Consider the following 20,599-nt stretch of genomic DNA (forward strand, 5'->3'; position numbering starts at 1 on the left):
TCTTGAGTCTAATTTATGCATACCGAATCTCGCAACAGAGCCATACGATCGGAAAAATATAGAGACCAATATTTAACATGTAACAGTATCCATAACAGAATATGACTTCACCAACCACGATTTTTTTTTGTAATTGCATCGCTTTTTTACCTTTTAGGCTTCTTCTCAGTATTGCTCCGGTACTGTGACTCTGCTGAAGTAATTCGTTCGGTACAAAGTTCTCACATATCCGGAATTGCTCTGTCCGCTTCTCCGACACAGTTTTAATATGCCAAATATTGAGCCTAAGCTTTCTACTAAAAACGCAGCCAAAAACCCAACTCCATGTGAACTTATGTTAGAGAAATACATAACAAATTTTCATTTATTTTCCTACATTTAATTAGTTCCAATCTATTTTATTTTATACATTAGGCTTTCCTGTCAACTTATGAGCAATTTAGAAAAGCAACAATTTCCTATTTCCAGGCCAAGTCTGGCACAATTACTCTGTTCACAATTTCTAACAGGCGCCTTTCTTTCCTTAGTCTAACCATATCAATGTATAAGCTCTGAAGGGCAAAGAAACGTAATTTCTGAATTATTAGGATTCAAATATACACTTATATCACGACCAAACAGCAATTACCTAATATAAAATACGATTATTATGTTAATTCAGGTGCTTCTGGAACTGCACGTTATCACGTATTTCATTAAACCGATCTCGGCTTGGAATGCGATGTTCTATTCTTAATTATATACAGGAAAAGTATTTTTTTTCTAATCATTTCTTAGTGATTGGTTTTAATGACATTGAACATGGATGACGAAGGAAATACGTCGTTCCTTAGTTCAATTTTTGCTTATAATAATATTTTTACACTGATTAAGGACAGACAGGTAAGCAATTATTTAAAATTTTTGTCTAATTTAGTACACTTCAGGTAATGAACACCATGTGTAACCGCCAAATAGGTGCACTTATTAAGAACACTTTGATGATTCCTTATTTCCGCACAATGCACTTCTATGCCATTATGCAGTCCACAATTTTAAATCTGAGTGAACAACAAATGCACCATCATTTCGGTTGACGATGCATCAATTTTTTACATTCGTGCCGCATTTATGTGGGCAAAAGTAGAACTGAAATCATGAGCAACAGCCCCCTGCCTTGATCTCCTTTCTGTGGCGAAGGTAAAATCTTCTGATAGAATCACGTCTAAATATCATAGAAGGTGCCGTATGATAATCCAATACCATTAAATATTACAAGGCGGAAAATATAGGTGGCGCATTAACCAAGTAACCAACTTTAAGCAGTTACAATCATTTCAATTATAAAAATATTAAAGTAATGCTTAATACAAAACGAAAAAATGTAATAGAAATTATTTTCACAACACAACTATAATTCCTAGGTAGACTAGCTACGTCCAGTACGTGCTCGCGTCTACACTTCGTACACCGGTTGATCACTTTTGTTATTTTCGATTTTACTCACCGCTTTGTACATGATACCCAGACACGCACACACACGCATACACAGAGATAAATCTATACTTAACTGTACCTCTTGTATAAACCATTATCTGCAAATTCTCAACTAATAATTATTACATGATCGGAACATCGAATGGCCTTCTTGTCTATCTCAACTTCCTTCTGCATAGGCTTTGTGTAGCAGTATTGACAAACTATGTGCTCTTAGGTTGCCCTGATTGGACGCATCCATCGGGACGTACTTATAAAATGTGTGTAAGTATATTGATGGTCTATTTAATGTTAATCAGTAGTAAACGCCTTAACATACTTTCTATTGTTTTTCATTGCTTTAATAGCTTCGTATAGAAAATGCCTGTAGAGCTGCGTAGATACAGAACTAAACATCACTGAGGCCGAGCTCAGGTCAGGCACTATTGAAGATACCTGCAGATATGTCATCTATAGTACAGCAATATCGTATTGTATTCTACAATGCAAGACTAGAGTCCCTTTCTTACAACGAATAGAACGTTTTAGTGTGTGGCTATATACTATTTCGCTGCGTCGAATGTCTTTTTATCGACTTTGCTAGAGGGCAAAGCACCAACAAGAAAATAATGCACAGAAACGTTGGTTATTATTGTTGTTTTTGTTGTTGTTGTTGTTATTGTTGCTGTCTAGATACCCATGCGGGAGCACAGAACAAGTATTTTTGGTAGTGTTCATAAAATGACCTACATATTATTCATAAAAAAATTAGCGGCTGTCATCTTCATGACGTCTGCCATTATCGTCGTCTTCTTGATTCAGCATATCGATAAAATGCTCTACAGCGACGTGTAGAGAAGCCGCTAAAGTGCGCGCAAGTCGCTCAGTTTCGCGGCGCTGTCTTCGCCGCTCCTCCGACCTGCAATAAAATACATATTTGCTTATTGTGGCTAAGTAGATTAAGATCACTGGGCGAAACTGATCTTCAAACAGTACGATTTTTACATCAGACTTCTCTAAAAACTAGTTTTAGTGGGGATTTTAGGGGTATTACCTTAATGTTGCTAAAACATCCTCAGGCACAGCTTGCTGTTGGGGCCCAAGAGCTACGGGCGGCCCTTGTGCTAGCCTCTGTATAAGTGATTCCATATTAATAAGACGATTTTCCAGAGATGCGTGGTCACGCTCTCTACCGGCATAATTAGATGCTTCTACGGATCTCCTAAGAGCAGTAAGTTCATCGAGAACCCTCGCGCTTTGTTCCACCCTATGCCTGTCCCGTTCTAACATCTGTTGATGAAGATTCGCTACTTGGGCTTCAAGATCCATTAGACGGTTCGTCAATATGTCTAGTGAATAGATGCACACATCCATAACAATAGTTAATAATGCTATGCCAGGTAAGAATCATGTGGCTGTGAAAGGAATATTACTACAATGAAGAAGACATAATATGTCTTCTTTTTTATAATATATAAAAGTGATAAACTGTGTTCCAACCAAAAATAAAAAAAACTGTAATCGTTCCACACATTAACAAAATGCGTCACTGTATAATAATTGAGATTCAATAATATCAGCTTTCCACGAACGCCACCGACAATTGCAGATGCAAAAACTATCATGTTATTAATGTTAATTATTAATTAGTTGATGTTATTAATGTCTACATTAAAATAATATTACTAAGATGGTCAACGCATACTCTATAATCTAAAATGTATAGTCTACATCTGCGTTGCTGATGGTTCCGTTGAAAAAGGTATTTCATAAACGTCCCGTACAATCACGTCCATATTACATACCAACAGGATATGTTTGATTTCCAGCTGCAATTGGCCCTATGAGCACGCCATTGTTATCCACTGTTTCAACTCCTCCACTTATCGCTACTGCTTGCGCCATTCGGGCTAACGACCCTGGCAAATGTTGCTGATTTGTGTTCATCCCCATAGGGGAACCTCGAGGTTCTATTCGAAGGTCGTGACTACCTGGTGATCTCCGTGGCCTAAGACGCGCTCCCCCGCAGTGGCTACCGGAAGCTCTTGCGTGTGCCCCCGCGTGAGCGCCCGAAGCGTCAAGAGCCATATCGGGTAAGCTGTGCTGCTTGCACACATGTTACGTTATTAACAAACCTTGTCAGAAAACCTATAATATTTTGTATCGGGTGTGCTAAAAAATTCCAGTCAATTTGAACGTTCCCGGAATGCAAGAACAAGTTTCTACCCGTGCTTCCATTTTATGTCAGCCCAGCCCAGAAAGCTGAATCCGCTACATATATGAAAAACAATGTTCGCTAAATATCCTTCCAAGGACCGCTTGCATAATGCAAACCGTCTCACGTAATTTTAAACCACAGCTTTGCGCAGTTCAACGTTAATTTTATTAGTGATTTCACGTGTACAGTGTTTCAGGCCGTGGATTGTTTTCGGCGTTAGATTCTGTCTTTCATATAGCAAATAAGAAAAGATCGAAAAGAGTCAAATTACAGGACCGGGCGGCCACTAGATGTCACCGGTGCATATCGAGATCAGCTGGCCTGGGCACATGGCACAAGCAGATTATTTGTTTCCGCGTGGTGTGACAAGTCGCACTATCTTGTTGAAGCCAAAGGTTGTTTGCAATCAATCCGTTCACTTCAGTTTACGAAAATGCTTGCAACACCAACGATAAAGATGGCCATTGACTGCTGCTGCCATTTCATCATCATTTTCAAAGGAACAGAGCCCAATGACGTCTTCATTCCACAGGTCGTACCATATAATGATATTTTGCAAGTGATGCGGTTGTTCGAAACTAATCCTTGGATCTTTCATATACGACAATTTTATTTACTCTCACAGCCCGGCGTGAAATGAGCTTTCTCGGAAAAGGTGATGACATCAAAGTAATTATTTCGTATAACGTGGGCTAAAAGTTTCTAGCCCTGAAATCACATGTTGGTTTTGCGCTTTAATACGAATAAACACCGCTGACCACATGTTAGTCCTATATCATTAATTCTTAAGTTTAGTGTACCCTGTAGGGATAAATATGATACAAAATGAGTGCTTTTTGGTTAGCGGACTTGTTAAGCTTAACTCGTGCTGAGGTCGTCGGATCGGCATCCACGCTGCAGCGATCTTGCGAGTTGTTTGTTCTGTTTGTCGTCTGTTTGGTTTCACTTTATTTTCAAATGAGGTAGTTCTCCAAATTTCTTAATCAATTGCCTCAACGTTTTTTTCCAGCAAGGAATATTGTCCGTGTTCTGTGTGACACATGTGGATTGTCGCCGTAATAAAGCTTCTATTTGCACAGTAGATTTTACAAGAAACAAACATTACTTTAGACTACAGCTTTTCATAGTCACAAATCACACATACTGCCATGCTTATTGTTTGACAGTCGTGTAAGTTTCACATATTACAGACACACGGGAGGAAGACGAAATCGATTTTAGATATTTAACTTAACCTATATTTTTTACACAGAGTGATGCATTTAAATTGGAAAAACGACGGGCTCCTGGCCATTACGGGCATGAGCTTATCCGTTACTTCTGGTGGTAGATAAAAATCTTTTTCGAACAAACCAACAAGTTCATGGTGAACAACGATACGTCATTTTCATAATTTTAGCAAGGATCAGCTATTATCCAACTTTTCCACGCTGCACAAACCTCACCAGGAATAATTTCTTTTTAGCCCAAAACTCATGGCTTACGTTATTGTTAGTTTTTTGCACATCTGAAGAATCCGATGAAAATTTTCTGAGGTAAACCGGATAATCCTCAATAGGGTTTAGAGTTGAAGGGCTAGAAAATTTATCACAGTGGCTTCGAAACCATGTTTTATATATTTACTTTTTTAATACAGAAACGAACAACCATTTTAGAGGGAAGGGTATCAAATGGAATCCTTTCGGTAAGCTCTAAATATTAGTGCCTTTGAGCCTTTTTGCGCTGTTTGAACTTTTTTTTAAACGTTGTGAGCCTTTGTATTTTGCGGATTTTTGGTCTGCTATCCGCCCGTGATTCGGTTACATTTTTTTTGTATGCAGCGAACTAGAACAAGACATGAACCAGTTTACACCTTCTAATATCAGTTGATCCACGGCTACTACTACACGTTTATTTGCGGATTAACAAAAGATATTCTGTAAATCACTAGTTAAGAGTTTAAGTCTCAATTTAAAGCTGTAATCACGGTAACTGGTGGTGATATTGAATAGACATAATACTCAAAAGTAGAACTCCTAGCACAAGCTAAACATTTAGTTGAAATATCTCAAAGCACAAAAAAGTTCTAAATTCAGACGCGCCATTCTGTATAGGTATATACCCAGAGAGAGGAGAGAACGTGCGCTACCATACATAGGACATATTTCAACTGTATGCAAGCCGGTTTAAATATTACAGTAAAAAAAATAGGTTGATAGTTGAATGAAATATATTATAAAACGTTTATAATGAATGTGCAAAATTACCTGCGCTGCTGCAGCTGCCTGGCCTTGGGCTTGGTCTGCATCTAGTGCCATATCAGGCAACCGTTGGTTATGCAGTGCTCCCATTCGATCAATGTCAAAGTCAGGAGGAGGTGGATCTCGGCCGGCGGCTCCGGGTAGGCTCACGTCGGGTGGATTGGCAACGCCAGCACGCTGAAGGACTAACGGGTTACCCATAAGTCCAGGGCCACCTACAACTATATCACCAGCCACAACAACCCCGCCGCCTCCATTTTGTTGCGGCTCCTGCAATGTTTTTGTATCCAACATACGATTATGTTTAGTATGTTGTATTTACACTGAGACACATGCCGTCGACGTAAAGGTTGCAATTCAGCTCGTTAACTACAACAGATGGATAACCTCGACTGCTCAACAGCCTGCAAATGCAATTCTGCGTTTCATTAAAAAAGGAGCTTAAATCTGGTCTAGTAGGGTATCTCGTAAATACGATTCTTCGGCACGATCAATATCGGGTACTGGTGGATTAAAAAATCAAATACCAGCCGTTAGCAATGTACATAATACATGTATCGACGTATTGCTTCAAAACGACTCGATATTGTGAATAATAAGCTAACCTGAACTCGAAGTAGGTCAGGAAAAGCGGCCCATTCTGGTGGATTGTTTTGATTATTCAATGGATCGTGGTCGAGAGGATGGCCATGAGCCGGCTGCGGTAACTGCTGAATGTTATTGTGATTGTGATGTTGCAGTTGTTGGGGCGGCTGATTTTCGAGGTTCTCGCGCCCTTGGACCTCGTTGTTGTTGTCGTTGGCTTCCGCATTTGCATCGTTGTTATTGCTCATTTTCGTAATTGCATCAGTACTGCCACCGTAAACTATAATTAATCATGAAATTTACTGTTGCTTATACTGATGAATGCAGGCTTCAAGGCTTTGAGAGCATTGGCGAGTGCAGGGAGCATCGACACTAACGGTTTAGAGGTGAGGGGTCCATGTCAACTATCAAGCATAAGAGTTGCCGCATTATTTTGCCTGCGGCGATCTTTTCCCTTCTTTTGTATACGTGGTGTATTCTAATTACGCAAGGAAGCTTCAATAATGAAATGCACAAAAAGCAACACGGACGACATCCCCATTTCTGGTTCTCGAATTCGGTTTTTGTATAAATTTGTTAATTACGCTGGCCAACTGCAATAATACAATAAAGGCAGTATTTTTTCAAAATGATTGAATTTTCCGGCTTATAAATATAACATGCTTATCTAGTATTAACAAAACACAAACAGTGCCTGTCGTGGCCTCTAACTACAGATCTGGTCATACCGCAATGACGCAATAAATCTTAACTAAAGATTCGGACAACTAAGGTATTTCTTGGTTCTAAACGTATCTCTGATTTCATTTGTAAAAGGTCAGTATTCCAATCTTACAACAAAAACCACAGTTTCACACATCAGCAGGTACAAGTCCTTGTTGTAAATGATGGTGAAAAAGTGATTCATTTATCGTATATTTCTTACCATCCCTAATAATTTAAATAATACAACAATCTATTAAAGAAACTACATGAACTTGCAATAACCACGAGGCAACACAGAATTCCGAGATTTTGTATTCAGGCAAAGAAAATTTAGAGTATTTGACCTGCTACTTTCACGCCATAGGCATCACCGATTCCATTTACTTACTGGCCTATTTATTAATTCTATATTGTTTTAATAAAGCAGTTTCGCCAATCAGAACGTAGCTTGTATATGATCGGCCTAGAAGTAAGGTTCGTTCATACTCTTAGATATATATGTGACGTTGGACAAAAAAGCAACCAGTTCGTATTGGTTTTTTGTGTACCCGGCTACCGCAAATGAATACCATAACAAAAATAACGACTATCATCTGGAGTTTTTATCTTAGCCAATATTGCTGTCGTTGATAGGCTTATAGTTGCAGAGAGATATGACTGAATCGATGCTACGTAGCTTGGGGATTTTTAATTCAAGGAAGCAAAATAAAAAAAAAAACCGTTGACTTCCAAGGATTAAATATTAAACAGAATGAAGCAATCAAATTGACAAGATCTCTATAGGATGCCTAAAAAGGCAAATTACACTAGCCACAAAAACAAACTCATCACAGTTTACCAAAAACGGAATCTCTAATTGGTTGACAAACATCTTCCATTGAGCAACATTAACCGTTAGTTGCGATAAGTCTCTCATGTCAAAATGTTATCCAATAAAACATTCAAATTTAGTTTTGTAAAATTGTGATTTCGAGTACAGCAAGTTGCTATTGAAATAAACATCTAGATCCCGATATTTGTATTTTCGAACTTATCGGAAGTTTGGCATAAATCGGCAAAATATCTTATGGCAATCTACAATGATTCAAACCAATTGGATAATTTTGTCACACACAGTTCAAAGCTTTCTTTCTGTAGATCGCAGGGACAGCTCGTCCAGATTCGGTTCTCAACATACTGAATTTATTTTTTTATATATTTATCTTTCGCCATTCCCTGCCATCTTACCCATGAGCAGCTTTAGTAGATTTGCCTAGCGGACCACTTACCTTCCCCGTAACCCAGTAATTATTCTCTTTGATTATACAAACGACACACTTCCATGAGGTACAACCCCAACTGAACGAAAATAACATTGGATAATTGTAAATCGCTCTCAACTAAATGTTGCTCGAATATTTTAAATCTGGTTCAATTTTTTACAGAAAATCTCATTGTTCAAAAGACGTCTTTGATCACCCAGTTCCGAAACATGTAATGGTAATGATCTAAAATCTTTCAAAGTTTGTGAGGCTAGAAAAGGGACGGAGAGGCGATTTGGAAGTCGAATCTATGACTTATTATTTGAAAACTATTATATGCGCTTGTAGTCTACGAATTGGCATCTAAATCGAAGACGCACAATACATACTGAAAGTACTGTCCGTAAATTTGCTTTATTCGAGTCTTCTATTACGTTTAAAAAAGGCTATATTTGTTTCATTATTGCGCATGTCTGTTTGTTTATTTTCACATACCCTCAAAATCTCTGTCGATCGTCTTTGCCGCAGCGTAATCACTATCATTCAAATTTTAAGTCTACCTAGTTACATCAAGTCTTGCCGAAAATGTTTAAAAGAAGTATACCCGGACATGAAAACAGCGTTACACGCATCGTTTATACGCGCACAAAATTCCTTTATTTTTTTGGTTCGGTTTCTATTCACTGCGAGGTTGGGTCTACTAGATGTTTTATTGTAAGCACGGCTCATTTAATCATCGGTTATCGCTGATCAGAGACTCTGCGTCAGCTCCAGACTGGATTGGCTTCACTAACATACGTCTACACCCTGATGATTGCTGTGATAATCATTATCGTAGCCACTTTTCTATCATTACTACGACCACTATCGCACAACACTGATACAGTGACAAAGCGCGTAAACAACAGAGTCGTCCTGACTATGTCTGTCTGTATAACCCTACTCATCATAGTAGAATAAGATATACCATGTAAGTGGGCAAGTGAGCACCGTTTTCAGATCACACGCTCGGCGACGGAGGCGACCTTGGTCGCCAAGTGACGAAACACGTCTATGTATTATCCGATCGAATGGGTTCACCCTGTATGCATATATGCATACGTTGTCTAAGCCATTCTGTGTTCAGCAGATAATGTCTCGTCTTTTGGATGGATAGCCCGAGACATACCCTTGTCATGTTATAGATCTTGCTATGACTGCGCTCTAATGGTGCTAAAGACTAGCATGCTTTCCATACTACAACTACAGTGGGTGGTGTCCGCCAGCAAGCTGCTCCGCTCACAATATGAAAACACACAGCCATACACACAAAACTTCCCACATTTTTTTATCTATATTACCTATATTGATCACAAACTGATCGGTTGACAGTTCGAAGAAAATGTTTCTACATCGACTAACATAGCAGAGGCTCTGTAACCACCGATTATGTAGCTTGCAATATGTATCGATTGATAAATAAGGCATCCATCTGGGGTGAACGAATCTTGCTATAGGCTACTACGGCTTTTTTTCAAGATACTCCATAAGTGCGTTAAATACTATCCGCACTAAATGAACACACGGACACAGTTTTCGAACAGTGCGAAATAGTGCGAGAAATGCAACTGAAACTATCGATTGGCCTATTCGAAAAACCTTAAATAATTGAAAGTCATCCTCAACAACCGTATCGCAGTACTTGTGCAATGTAAGTACGATAGAAGAATAGACATTGTAAGAATTACAACACGTAGTGCATGTATTGCAGAATCCACTTACCACATGCCAGCATCATTCGTTCCACCGTCATTCCTGACGGCGATCGATACAGGAAAATGCATTAATAAAAAAACGAATCAATGACACAAACGATCTCCATAGAATAATTTTTCCAGAACAGACATTAATACGAGATGGTCGACAATTCACTGTAGTAGCACTACATCGGGTTAACCCTTTCCGCTCTCTGTTAAAACACTCGTACATGCACCGGCTCGTTCCGTATTGCCATACATAAAACACTAACATTGTCACTAACGAGAACAGGTTTCCAACGAAAGCTTGAGTCATTGTGAGAAATTAAGGACTATTTTATTGCGACATGCTTGCAGGTAATGAAAATACGTACCGCCTATACTAATCCGATAGTTCTACTTTGCTAATAAAAACATACGCCTTGAGTTTAACGACTTGAGATATATTTAGTGAACCTCATATACTCGTTTCGGAAAAACCGCATTTCGACAACTACCCATAATACTGTTTACAATGATGGTAATCGACGGAACAAACCGGACTGCTCCAACACTTATGGCTGGGTCAGTGCATCCAGGATCAAATATACTTTATTGAGTATATATATATATATATATATATATATATATATATATATGTTGACTTAAACGCTAAATGAATGTTTTCTTTCGCAGATATAATTCTATATATTAATCAGTAAAATGTCGGTTACCTACCCTAAAATGCTTATAGCAAGGCGGAGATAATAGGTTTCGCGAGTTACAGCCCTAAAAATAGTAAATTTCATGTTGAAACGTAAACATTAGTTAAATCAATTCAAGCTTTTGCTTTGCTTTCAGTCCTTACTATATCAATAGGATAATACAGCTCGTATTTTAGGTGATTCCTTTCGCCTTCGTCACCGTAGGAGCACATCTGAAATGTGGGAAATTATGTCTGTATGATCTTCATTGACATTCAAATACTGTTAATTTTTTATTTCGAATAAATGTTCCATTAAATCTATATACTATGTTTAATCGTACGGTACCCCTGATTGTAACTTGTCGTAATGCTTCTTCTTCTATTAGGTTTGGTGCATGACATCGTGTTGAGTTCAAAATAGTTCCGCCAAACCAGAAAGATCACCCTTTCCCAGTTCCCTTTCGACGATCGAAATAGGTGGCGCCACCTAGTGCTGCTCCGGGGCAACCCGATCTTCGTCTCCGCACTAGTCCGTCACTCCGAAGGACCTAGCGGCCCGTACAGATTAACAGTGCCCGCCAGCCACCTACCTGTATGGTTTGTCTGTGTCCGCAGTGGCCTCTTTCGTCCTGAAAAAGCACTAAAAATAATCCCTTTTTGCTTTTCATTTTGTCAAAATTGCATCCTTGTTCTATTGAGCGCGCGATACTACAATGAGAGTTGGAGACAAAGGGATCAGTTCTTTCAAAAATCGTTCGTAACCCAGAGTAGTGGAGATATAATAAGGTAGCCGTGGTTCTCGTCTAGGCGGTCTTCTTTAAACCCACCGTAGTCGCGACCGGTTAGCCTGCAGCAGCGACTTACGGTTGCAGCGGATTCTTTTGCATGACGAGAGTATACGGAAACCGTGAATACATCCCTCTGTGCGTTTCAGTCAATTTGTGCAATGACCAGGCTTCGTGTGTCCATCGATACGCGTTCACCAGGATCTGAATATCCCTGAGTGAACCAATGCCGTTTGTTTGATTTGTGTCGAGTGAGTGCAAAGTGTATACAGTGCCCATTGTGGGGTACAGCTGTGTATGTGTATGCGTAGCTCTCCGTATGCAACCAGTATTGATACCATCCATAGAAATAATAATAGCACCAACAGCAAAAGAAGAAACTTCGTCACTCTGTCCTTCAATAATCTATATCAATACAAAAAATCAATTAATATAATAAGCTTCGCAGTGTCTCGAAAACCCGACGGATACTGTATGAGTATGGATCAAAACAAGTACGGGTAATTATCAAATAACTTCGACTACTCGTTTCAAGTGGATATCTTTCCTGTCTATAGTATACAGTTGAGTTCAGCTCAGTGTAGTGCGGTTATCTATAACGGAGAACAAGAGAGACTCTGCGTCACATTGGGGAAAAGCAGCGGCAAAAGCACATCATCTCTTGGCGCGCTACGACTGCTCATGGAGAAGCAATAGTCAGTCGTCACCCGGCGTTCTATGTCTGCACCAGGCAAGTAGTTAACAAGAACCGCGCGCACCCGCAAATGCACTAGAAAAGCGAGTACAAACGACGACGAGCAAGAGTGTAGACAGGAAATGACAGCGTACGAGCGTAAATACATATATACAGTGAATAGAGTGCCGCCTCCGGCGACATGCTGTGTAGCATGTATCGAGGCAAGGACCAATTTGTGTCAAGCGTAGAATGTGGGAGAACTTGCCGTGACATTTCGTTGCATATTTATTAATAGCTCTACATAGCTTGAACCATCATTGTATACAGATACGGGTAGAAGTTACTGATGTGAGGGATCGACGCGATCAAAGCGAAAAGGATATGCAGTTTGAGTTTAGGTTATCTGATTCGTAGAGTTTAGATTTAGTTCGACCTAAATGAATCAAAGGTGAAAGGCGCACAGAATTTCGGCTGATCTCGTATGATATAGCCGAAACTTAGGAAGGATGTATACCTTCGACTATTGTTAATATGCAGTGTTTGTATATATATACATGTCTGGCGTAAGTGTAGCATAAGATCCCTCGGGCAATTAGGCCAGCAATTAGCGTCACAATTGGGGTAGCTGTGTTTGCGGGAGGTCGAATTAGTTGCACTGGCTTTGCTAGTGGTGGTGCTAAAAATCAAGGGCAGCAGAGCTGCAGTAGTCGTAGGTATGATGCAACTAAGATTGCGATTTATGGGATTACGACCGCACCTTCCGCAGGCCAGATTCTGAGGGGAAAATAGGACGGGGGAGAGAGAATAAGGGATCTGGGTTATCATAGCTGCTGTTGTGCGCGTTGAGGTATCGACTAGTCAGGACGCAGTTTTCCTGTGTTCGACTTGATTCGTGATCAGTCGGCCTGCTCTTTGCCGCTAGATGTCGACAAGTACCATTATCGAGGGTGTATGCGAATAGGCGAGTCATCATCAGTCGTGTGTGGCATATCCACGATTATTATGCGTCATTATGTCTATTATGTAAGACTATCGCTCTCCTAGCCTGTATTACCCCTGCAACTGCTGCTGTTGACCCGGTGAAGATAGGGGAGGAGGCTAGAGTCCTTCCTCTGGGTCTCCGTCACGCGGCAACGATCTCGAAAGCCAATCCAGGACTGCTCGTAGCTTCCCGTACCTGTAACTACACATCGAAAAGGTCATTGGCGAGTAACTGATGGAATTCAGCCATGAGGGAGCTAGCTGGATTGTATTCAAACTAGGTCGTCTCTCCCGGTTTCTCGCACCCTACATGAGCTTGGCTTGGTTTGTTGGAAGCTGCATTGCGTAAAGTACATTGTGTGTCGATCTGCGTCGAAGCGACTGTAAGGACAATTATCTATTAATGAATATTTGCCCATATCTAATAATAAATGTTTGTAAATTAAGGTATGGCAACGCAGCCAAGCATCGCTTCCGGCGGCTGCCTCCCAGCACGAAGCGAAGTGTATCTACGCTTGGTTTCGAACCTATATTACCTCCCTATATTACATGTTCCTAATTTTGCAAGCTAAACGCGTCACAGACAGCACCATCGCGGAAACATTCGGTTGTAATTCAACAAATTTTACTCACGTAGTCTGTGATTCGAGTGAGTTGCTTTTTAGAGAACAACGCTATTGAAAGAAACACTTTTTCTTAAAATCGACTAAATGTTGACAATGTATTTTCGCTACTGCTTGATGCTAGCTTAATAAACGGATAAATGTACCTGAAATCAGTAATTATCAAGAGAAGAAAAATTGTCCCATTTTGAAAGCAAACCTTAATCTCTAACTTAAAGTAAGATAGTTCGCAGACTTTTACATACGAAATAAGATCAATCCTGCCATATGGACTCAAAAATACAGTGATTCTCCGGCAGACATTTTGGATAATTTTTACTCATGCGAATAAAGCTTTGAGCAGGCACTGTTTGTTGAATTCGTGTCACTCACTACTACTTCTACCGTTATACTACCGGAAACGTAATGCTTTTATAAGGGACCAATACCGTTTACTTCTACGCTCGGTTACGAAGCTGACGTGACTGTCTTGACAGATCTCCCTAGAAATGGCATCGGCTTGTACCAGAATTGGGTGTCCACTCATGTTAAGCTCCTCAATCCTAGCGTTCCGTAAAGCTAGCTCGCTGATTGTTCATTGAACATGGTCATTTTGAGTCAATACCTGACTATAGTCTAGATTTCAGTGGCTAGAATTGGGATTATGTTATCACGACAGTCCGCACATGACCGACAGGATTTCCGAGGGATATAGTGCTTATTTTTATTTTAGCCTAAACATAAAAATTATAAAATTTGCGTTTTTTTTTTTCTGACGTGTATAGCCATTGAAAGTAGCAAGGCTAAGCGCAGATTGTAATCGTTTTTAACATGTATCGACAATCTTTTTGATGATCATAATTAGATAATTAATAGAATAATAACGATAACGTAGTTTTAACGGCGCCTTCAGGGTTGTAGAATGCGAAGTTTCTACCAGCGATCTCTCAAGTGATAGCTATTACTATTGGCGCCCGGATATTGCAACGATAATAAGATTAGAACGCCTGGCTGCCTTTACATTTCGCATATTTAGCAGCTGAGCTGGAACAGGTGGCGGCAACTTGTGCGTTCAAAAACGTTACTAACTAAAATTAAATTACTTCTCTAATCCTTTACTAGAATGTAATAAATGTATACCCCGCTTCGTAACTAGTTCAGTACCTCATAGGATCCTATCTATTTCATGTGCTAAGATAATCTAGTCGAGTATTTTTTGGCATTTTTTAGTTTTTATCATGCCCCCCCCCCCTTTGGTGGAAACTGGTAGCGGTCAGGCTTGTGGCCCTGTAATAGAAGTACCGACCACCACTCTGGAAAGCACAGTCTTTTAGAATGACAATATTTAGCTTATTTTAAAGCGAACTCCTTTAGCCAATGTCCCTTAGGAACTGATCGTTGTATCGATGCGGGACCGTTCAAGATGGAGCCATTTTTCGAGTTCGCTTTAGAACGCAGCATTTTGCTTTTGTATAGGGCTGGTCGACGACTTAAAACTTGGACCGAAAACAGCCGTAAACGTTTCGAAATTTTTAAGGGTACGACAGACAGCGCAATTCGCTAATTTTTGGGAGGTCAACAGTGGCCGATTCAGCTATAAATTAGTTTAAAAGTTTGTAAACTGGTGTGCCTTGTAGAGCTGTAGAGGCTCATTCTCAAAGCAGGTACAAAGAGTCAAAAACAAAGCGCAATGGTATCACAATTAAAGGACGATTGCACAAACTCGGGCCTGATTTCACCTTCGGTTGAATCGATCGTGCGTCTAACGCTGTTGAGTTTTGGAAACGAGGGCGTCCTGCGGATTAAACTTCCTACGGAAAACACCGTTCGACATACAATACTGTCCAATTACGACTGGACTCCGAATTGACCTCGTACAGTAGAGACAGGGCTCTATAGGAGAACTTAGAAAATTAACAGTAGTTTACTGTATTTATCTATATTAAAATTCTAGGGTGGCTATTGGTCTCAGAAAAGAGCTCAAAGTATGACTAGTTCTTTGTAGTGACTTGAAGTAAGCGGAAAACCATTGTTTAGCGAAAGGTGAATCGATGTCAACGCTTAGCATTGCGGAAAAGAGCCAGCATACTTCTCGTATTATGATATGTGTTCGTTCGCCATACCATAGTTCGTTTGGTCTACAGCAAAATGGCTAGAGTAGTTTGATTAATTCAGTACTCGATGAACTGACTGTCGTCGCCTGCATAGCGTGTTGTGGATTCTTTTAGATACCTTCAACAAATGCACCACGTGAAGATTCAGATTGCTACGTCCATCAGTAGTTTCATAGCGGGTTTGTTTTTCCGATGAGTCGAACCACATCTTGAAGAAACGAAGGCATCGGCAAGGACGACCAAAACAGCCTCTCCTTTTTGCGGTAGCGTTGGCATCCTTATAGGGTGAGATTCGTTGAGATCAACGAATCAGTACGTTCGACGACGCCTTTTCATTTAACCAAATGAAAACACCCAGGGGACCCAGTCAGGCACAAAAACTCGAGATTATCTGAAGCGCAAAACACAACGCCTGAAAAGTTACAGAGGGACACATCAAAGTTCGGAGGCGTAGTGGACCCGGACGAAGTGGTTAGGATACATTTTACTGTTGCTATTATACCAGACATGTTCATTGTTTGGTATTGCGTGTGTAGAGTAAAAGTTGTGGGATAGATGTATAAGTCGGTTTCCTTGGCTTTAAACCCACTCCGATTATTGCAACAATCCAGCACAAGAAATATCATCATTTAACTAATAGACCAACCATTCGGGATATTCTTGCCAAGGGCAAACATGTTAAGGTACCACAGTTGTTAATTACCAATATATCTGGCTATTGGAGGTAGAGGTTGCTCACTTATGATAATTGAGGCAAAGTAGGCGGAGGGGGCTCGATGGAGCACGAACGGCCGGAAGTTTGAATATTTAATTCATTTAATGGATTTTATATCATACTTATTTATGCGAACCTTTTTAGGAGGCATATGATTTTGCCTATCTCAGAAAGTGCACAATTTTTTGTAAAATTAAAAAGGATTTTTTTAAGATTAACTCAAATGTATGTACTTGTTATCTGCTGCATTAGGTTAAGTTTGTCCAGACGTGTGTTTGCCACGGGTCATAATAGCGACAATTTACAATCGATCATGCATTACAATAGGAGAATTATATCTCAAAAATAAACCCCTGCAGTGTATCGTGCAAACAAAGGGATAAAGATGAAACTCTGCGCATGTATACACACAACATCTACGAAATAATCTGAAAAGGGTTTTCCAATATGCATCTTTCAAAACGAATCGTTGTAATTTCACTGTCACCGAAAAAAAAGTACCCGATTGAAATATGCATTTTTTTCTATAGATCCAGCTTTGAATATCCGCAGATTTGTCCTTAGCTTGCAAATAGGCAGTGAAGACATCTGGGTAGAACGTGGTTGTCTTGAGAGAACACTGCAGCTGCATAAGCCCGCTTCGATCGGTACCGTCAGCAAACGAGGCTGATTGTTGGGACTCTCTTTATGTATAAATTTCATCGGTGCTTACCGTGCACGACATGGCTCGTATCTTGTCAGTTCAATGGAAGGATCAAAATATCAATCAAGCTCTTGTAGTTGATCCCACTGAAAGATGCACGATATCCACTATTCTGGCTACCAAAATCTGAATCCGCGCTTATCTTTTTCCGCTACTCGGTTAGTTGATCGTATATTGTTCAGTACCTTTTCGATGCATCATTAGAGTTAGGCGTTTCAATGCGGACTTGTAAATACTACAGTTAATTTCAATACTGTCAGAATCTGTTTCAAACGATCGTAATCCGGCCCAAGGGCAAAAAAGTTTGTGGGTTAAATCATGGATCGTAGACCGAAAATCGTAGCAGTACATTTAGGCTGCACTGTAGTGCAGTGTAATATAACTGCACGAGTTGAATGATAAACTATAGTGACGCTTCGGTGCCAGACTGTCTCTTTACTAACACTGATACCTTCTTGTGTATTGGGAATTACGTGAGGGTATTACCCACGCTTTTAATCAGTGGTATAGAAGCCAAGACTAAAATGGAATATATATATATATATATATATATAGTGATTGAGATGATAGCGATAAACTTTTTTATGGACAAGTAGATATGAGAGACGCTCCTTATAGCTATAATCTCTTTGTTAGTAAAAAGCTTCGTCTTCCTTCGATAGTTCATTAACGAACAAATAAAGGCAAAAACAATGATATTGCTTAAATATTCAAATGTCTTCAAAGGGACTTTTCGCTTGATCCGTTTCAGTTCGAAATAGAAATCGACACCCCCTCTTCCTTTTATGTACAGCTGTGCCCTTGTGCCAGTCTCTATGTCTGTGTGCATGTAATTCGATGTAACGAAACAGTCCGCGTCAAGGCTAGTACAGGAAGGTTAACGATGATCTATTGTTGCACCTATAGTAATGTTAAAGAAAAAAAAATATCTGGGCACGTCCATTTGAAGGGGGAGAAATTACATCACGTTACAATATTGCGACTCAGACCGTCATTGCTTATTATGTAATAGTTTCTACAGTCTGCCAAAAAATCAGGCAGAAAACCTAACCAAAATCAACTAACGTTGACTAGCTTTTCTAGATATTTAAGTAATAATAGTAAATTAATTCGGTTTGTAAGCTTAGGGTTATTTGTTTATAGGCAGATGGATTCGAACACAGAGTAGTAGTAGCAGTAGTAGTAGTAGTAGATATCGGCCCAGGGCTAAGGGAAGCGTGACGTATCAATTCAGTGAAAACTGCAGTTAGAAAATGCTGAAATGCTACCGCAGCAACTATTTAGATTTGCGCTTCTATATCCCAAATAAAAATATCGAAGCACAGAAGTATTTTGACGTAATTTCCTTATATAACCGTAAGCGGAGTACACACAAAAAGCGCGTATTTGTGCGTTGTCCAAGGGCCGTTTTTATGTAATAAGAGTTTGAGAGACGCTACGTTGATAAGCAATGGGATGACTCAAAAGCTTCTGTGTTACGGCAACTTATATAATTTACGTGCTAATCCACCATCTGCATTCGGAAGGGCAAAGTTATAACTTGCCAATAACAGTAACTCCACCTCCTTAATATGTGTTAATCAATAAAAGTTAAGAAATCGCATTTAGCTATACCCGCTGGGCCTTAAAATCCAATACTGATATATTTTGATCTTAAAGTAGTCGCCTTTGTCAGAAAATACCCAAACGTTTTTAATACAAGAAAGTGTAATTTGTGTTGGACGCATAGGCACGATTCGTTGATAAACCAAAATTTAACTTGATTTGTTTACTAATAGATTGTATGTTTCCGAATAGGCTGAACTACTGATACAACACAAAGATCGAGATAAATTTTTATTCCTAAACGTTCCGCAACACAGACGTGGCGTTACTGTTGAGATCTGAAACAGCGGCTCTTGGTTTTTTTCAACCATGAACGCATAATGAGAGGGTAACAAATTAGGCAAAAAAAAAAAAAGCGAAAGACGTTCAGTCCCCAAGTTGAATGGGAAGCTTAAGAGAATACCATTCGAATTGAGACGATTACGTTTGCTAACAGTTATCCGCTTGGAACAACAATCGAACTCACAAGACAGGCGGATGGGGGACGGCAGGTGGGTCTCATTGTTAACGATATATGTGAGACCTATATAGCCGTGATGAGACCGATGGGTCAAGCGTCATTCTCTGTTTAAATGTGGCTTTTTAACTCGGTTTGCTGTAGGGTAACCAGTAGCTGGCTACCAACAGCTGAACAAAACGCGATACAAGCAGCAGCATATGGCAACTGGACAATAGAACAATAAATTACGAGTTAGAAGTCTTGTAAAGTATGGGGTAGCATTGTAAAAAACGATTGAGGGTCTGAATTAGAACACCAGACCAGATCGAAGTGGAGATTTAACTGATATAACTGTGTTGACAACCGGATGCTGTCGTCAGAAAGCTAATTTCAAAAACAAGAACCTAAGCTCCAATACCCAAAAACAGGTCGCAAATGATATTGTATAGAGCATGCTGTAAGTGCGCCTCTTTGAGCGCGTTGCCATGGTAACCACAACCTATACGGACGTTGCCACGCTGGTTCAAATCTCAACGTTGGCAAATACTATTATTACATATGAACGATGGGATTAACAGAGAAAAAAAAAGATCTGTAGCTGCTCGTAGGTCTGTTGGAGAGACCTCAGAAAACCCACTCCCCACTAGACTCCTATTGGGGCAACCCTTTCATGCTATATGTAAAAATAGGTGACCCTGAAAAGCCGGTCACATAGAATGAAACTCGTCAAACCTAGAATAGAAAACAGAGACAGAAAGTGGTGGATTAGAAGGGGAGCTTGACGACATAATGGCTTGCTCTATTTCTCGTTTATTTTCATTGAGGTAGAAATAACACCCATTTCCCTAAAGTGAAGCGCAATGATTATGCTGTCTGTGTAAACGTGCATGTTGGCTAGATTTTGGTTTGCTGTTTACTTTTATAGAGAAACTGCAGTAATTAGGTACGATCGGTGACAGTGTATGTTAGGCCCTTTGATGCGAATTCACCGTATGCGCATTAGGTCCAAAATGCCGTCATAGCCTCCCCGCCGGCACTTGACTTGTCCTAGATATCATAATGGCTCTTAGGTATGATTTGCACCATAGCAAATTATTAATAATTCATTTATAAT

At 39.8% G+C, this 20,599-nt stretch overlaps 2 protein-coding genes across 9 annotated transcripts in view; one reads left to right on the forward strand and one right to left on the reverse strand.

Moving 5' to 3' along the window:
• Nucleotides 1-883: 883 nt before the first annotated feature.
• Nucleotides 884-10,709, reverse strand: LOC111248480 (uncharacterized). 7 transcript variants are annotated; one of them, XM_022800951.2, is made up of 6 exons: nt 10,555-10,709; nt 6,519-6,778; nt 5,920-6,183; nt 3,261-3,558; nt 2,510-2,804; nt 884-2,374 (listed from the first exon to the last, which is right to left on the reverse strand). In XM_022800951.2, the coding sequence occupies exons 2-6, from the start codon at nt 6,744-6,746 to the stop codon at nt 2,224-2,226; spliced, it is 1,236 nt and encodes a 411-aa protein (XP_022656686.1). In that variant the 5' UTR covers nt 6,747-6,778; nt 10,555-10,709; the 3' UTR covers nt 884-2,223. The 7 variants fall into 7 exon arrangements, with proteins under 7 accessions (XP_022656686.1, XP_022656683.1, XP_086838854.1 ...); XM_022800948.2 differs by having other exon boundaries at nt 6,519-7,091; XM_086982728.1 differs by lacking the exon at nt 10,555-10,709 and adding an exon at nt 10,206-10,530.
• A 660-nt stretch (nt 10,710-11,369) lies between these two features.
• LOC111248478 (uncharacterized) overlaps nt 11,370-20,599 on the forward strand; it is a 180,368-nt gene continuing 171,138 nt past the window's right edge. For both annotated transcript variants that reach the window (XM_022800943.2, XM_022800942.2), the window contains exon 1: nt 11,370-12,380. In XM_022800943.2, coding sequence (XP_022656678.1) covers nt 12,368-12,380 — 13 coding nt within the window. In that variant the 5' untranslated portion in view covers nt 11,370-12,367. The remainder of the gene's footprint in view (nt 12,381-20,599) is intronic.

Source organism: Varroa destructor, unplaced genomic scaffold (genome assembly GCF_002443255.2).
Source record: "Varroa destructor unplaced genomic scaffold, Vdes_3.0 BEIS01000003.1, whole genome shotgun sequence".
Taxonomy (NCBI): Eukaryota; Metazoa; Arthropoda; class Arachnida; order Mesostigmata; family Varroidae; genus Varroa; species Varroa destructor.

Coding starts and splice junctions, on each gene's coding strand:
- LOC111248480 (XM_086982728.1), bottom strand. CDS start 10,236: ATGACGGTGGAACGAATGATGCTGGCATGTG. Junction 6,184..6,518: donor CTGACCTACTTCGAGTTCAG/GTTAGCTTATTA, acceptor AAAACATTGCAG/GAGCCGCAACAAAATGGAGG. Junction 2,805..3,260: donor AAATCAAACATATCCTGTTG/GTATGTAATATG, acceptor TCTATTCACTAG/ACATATTGACGAACCGTCTA.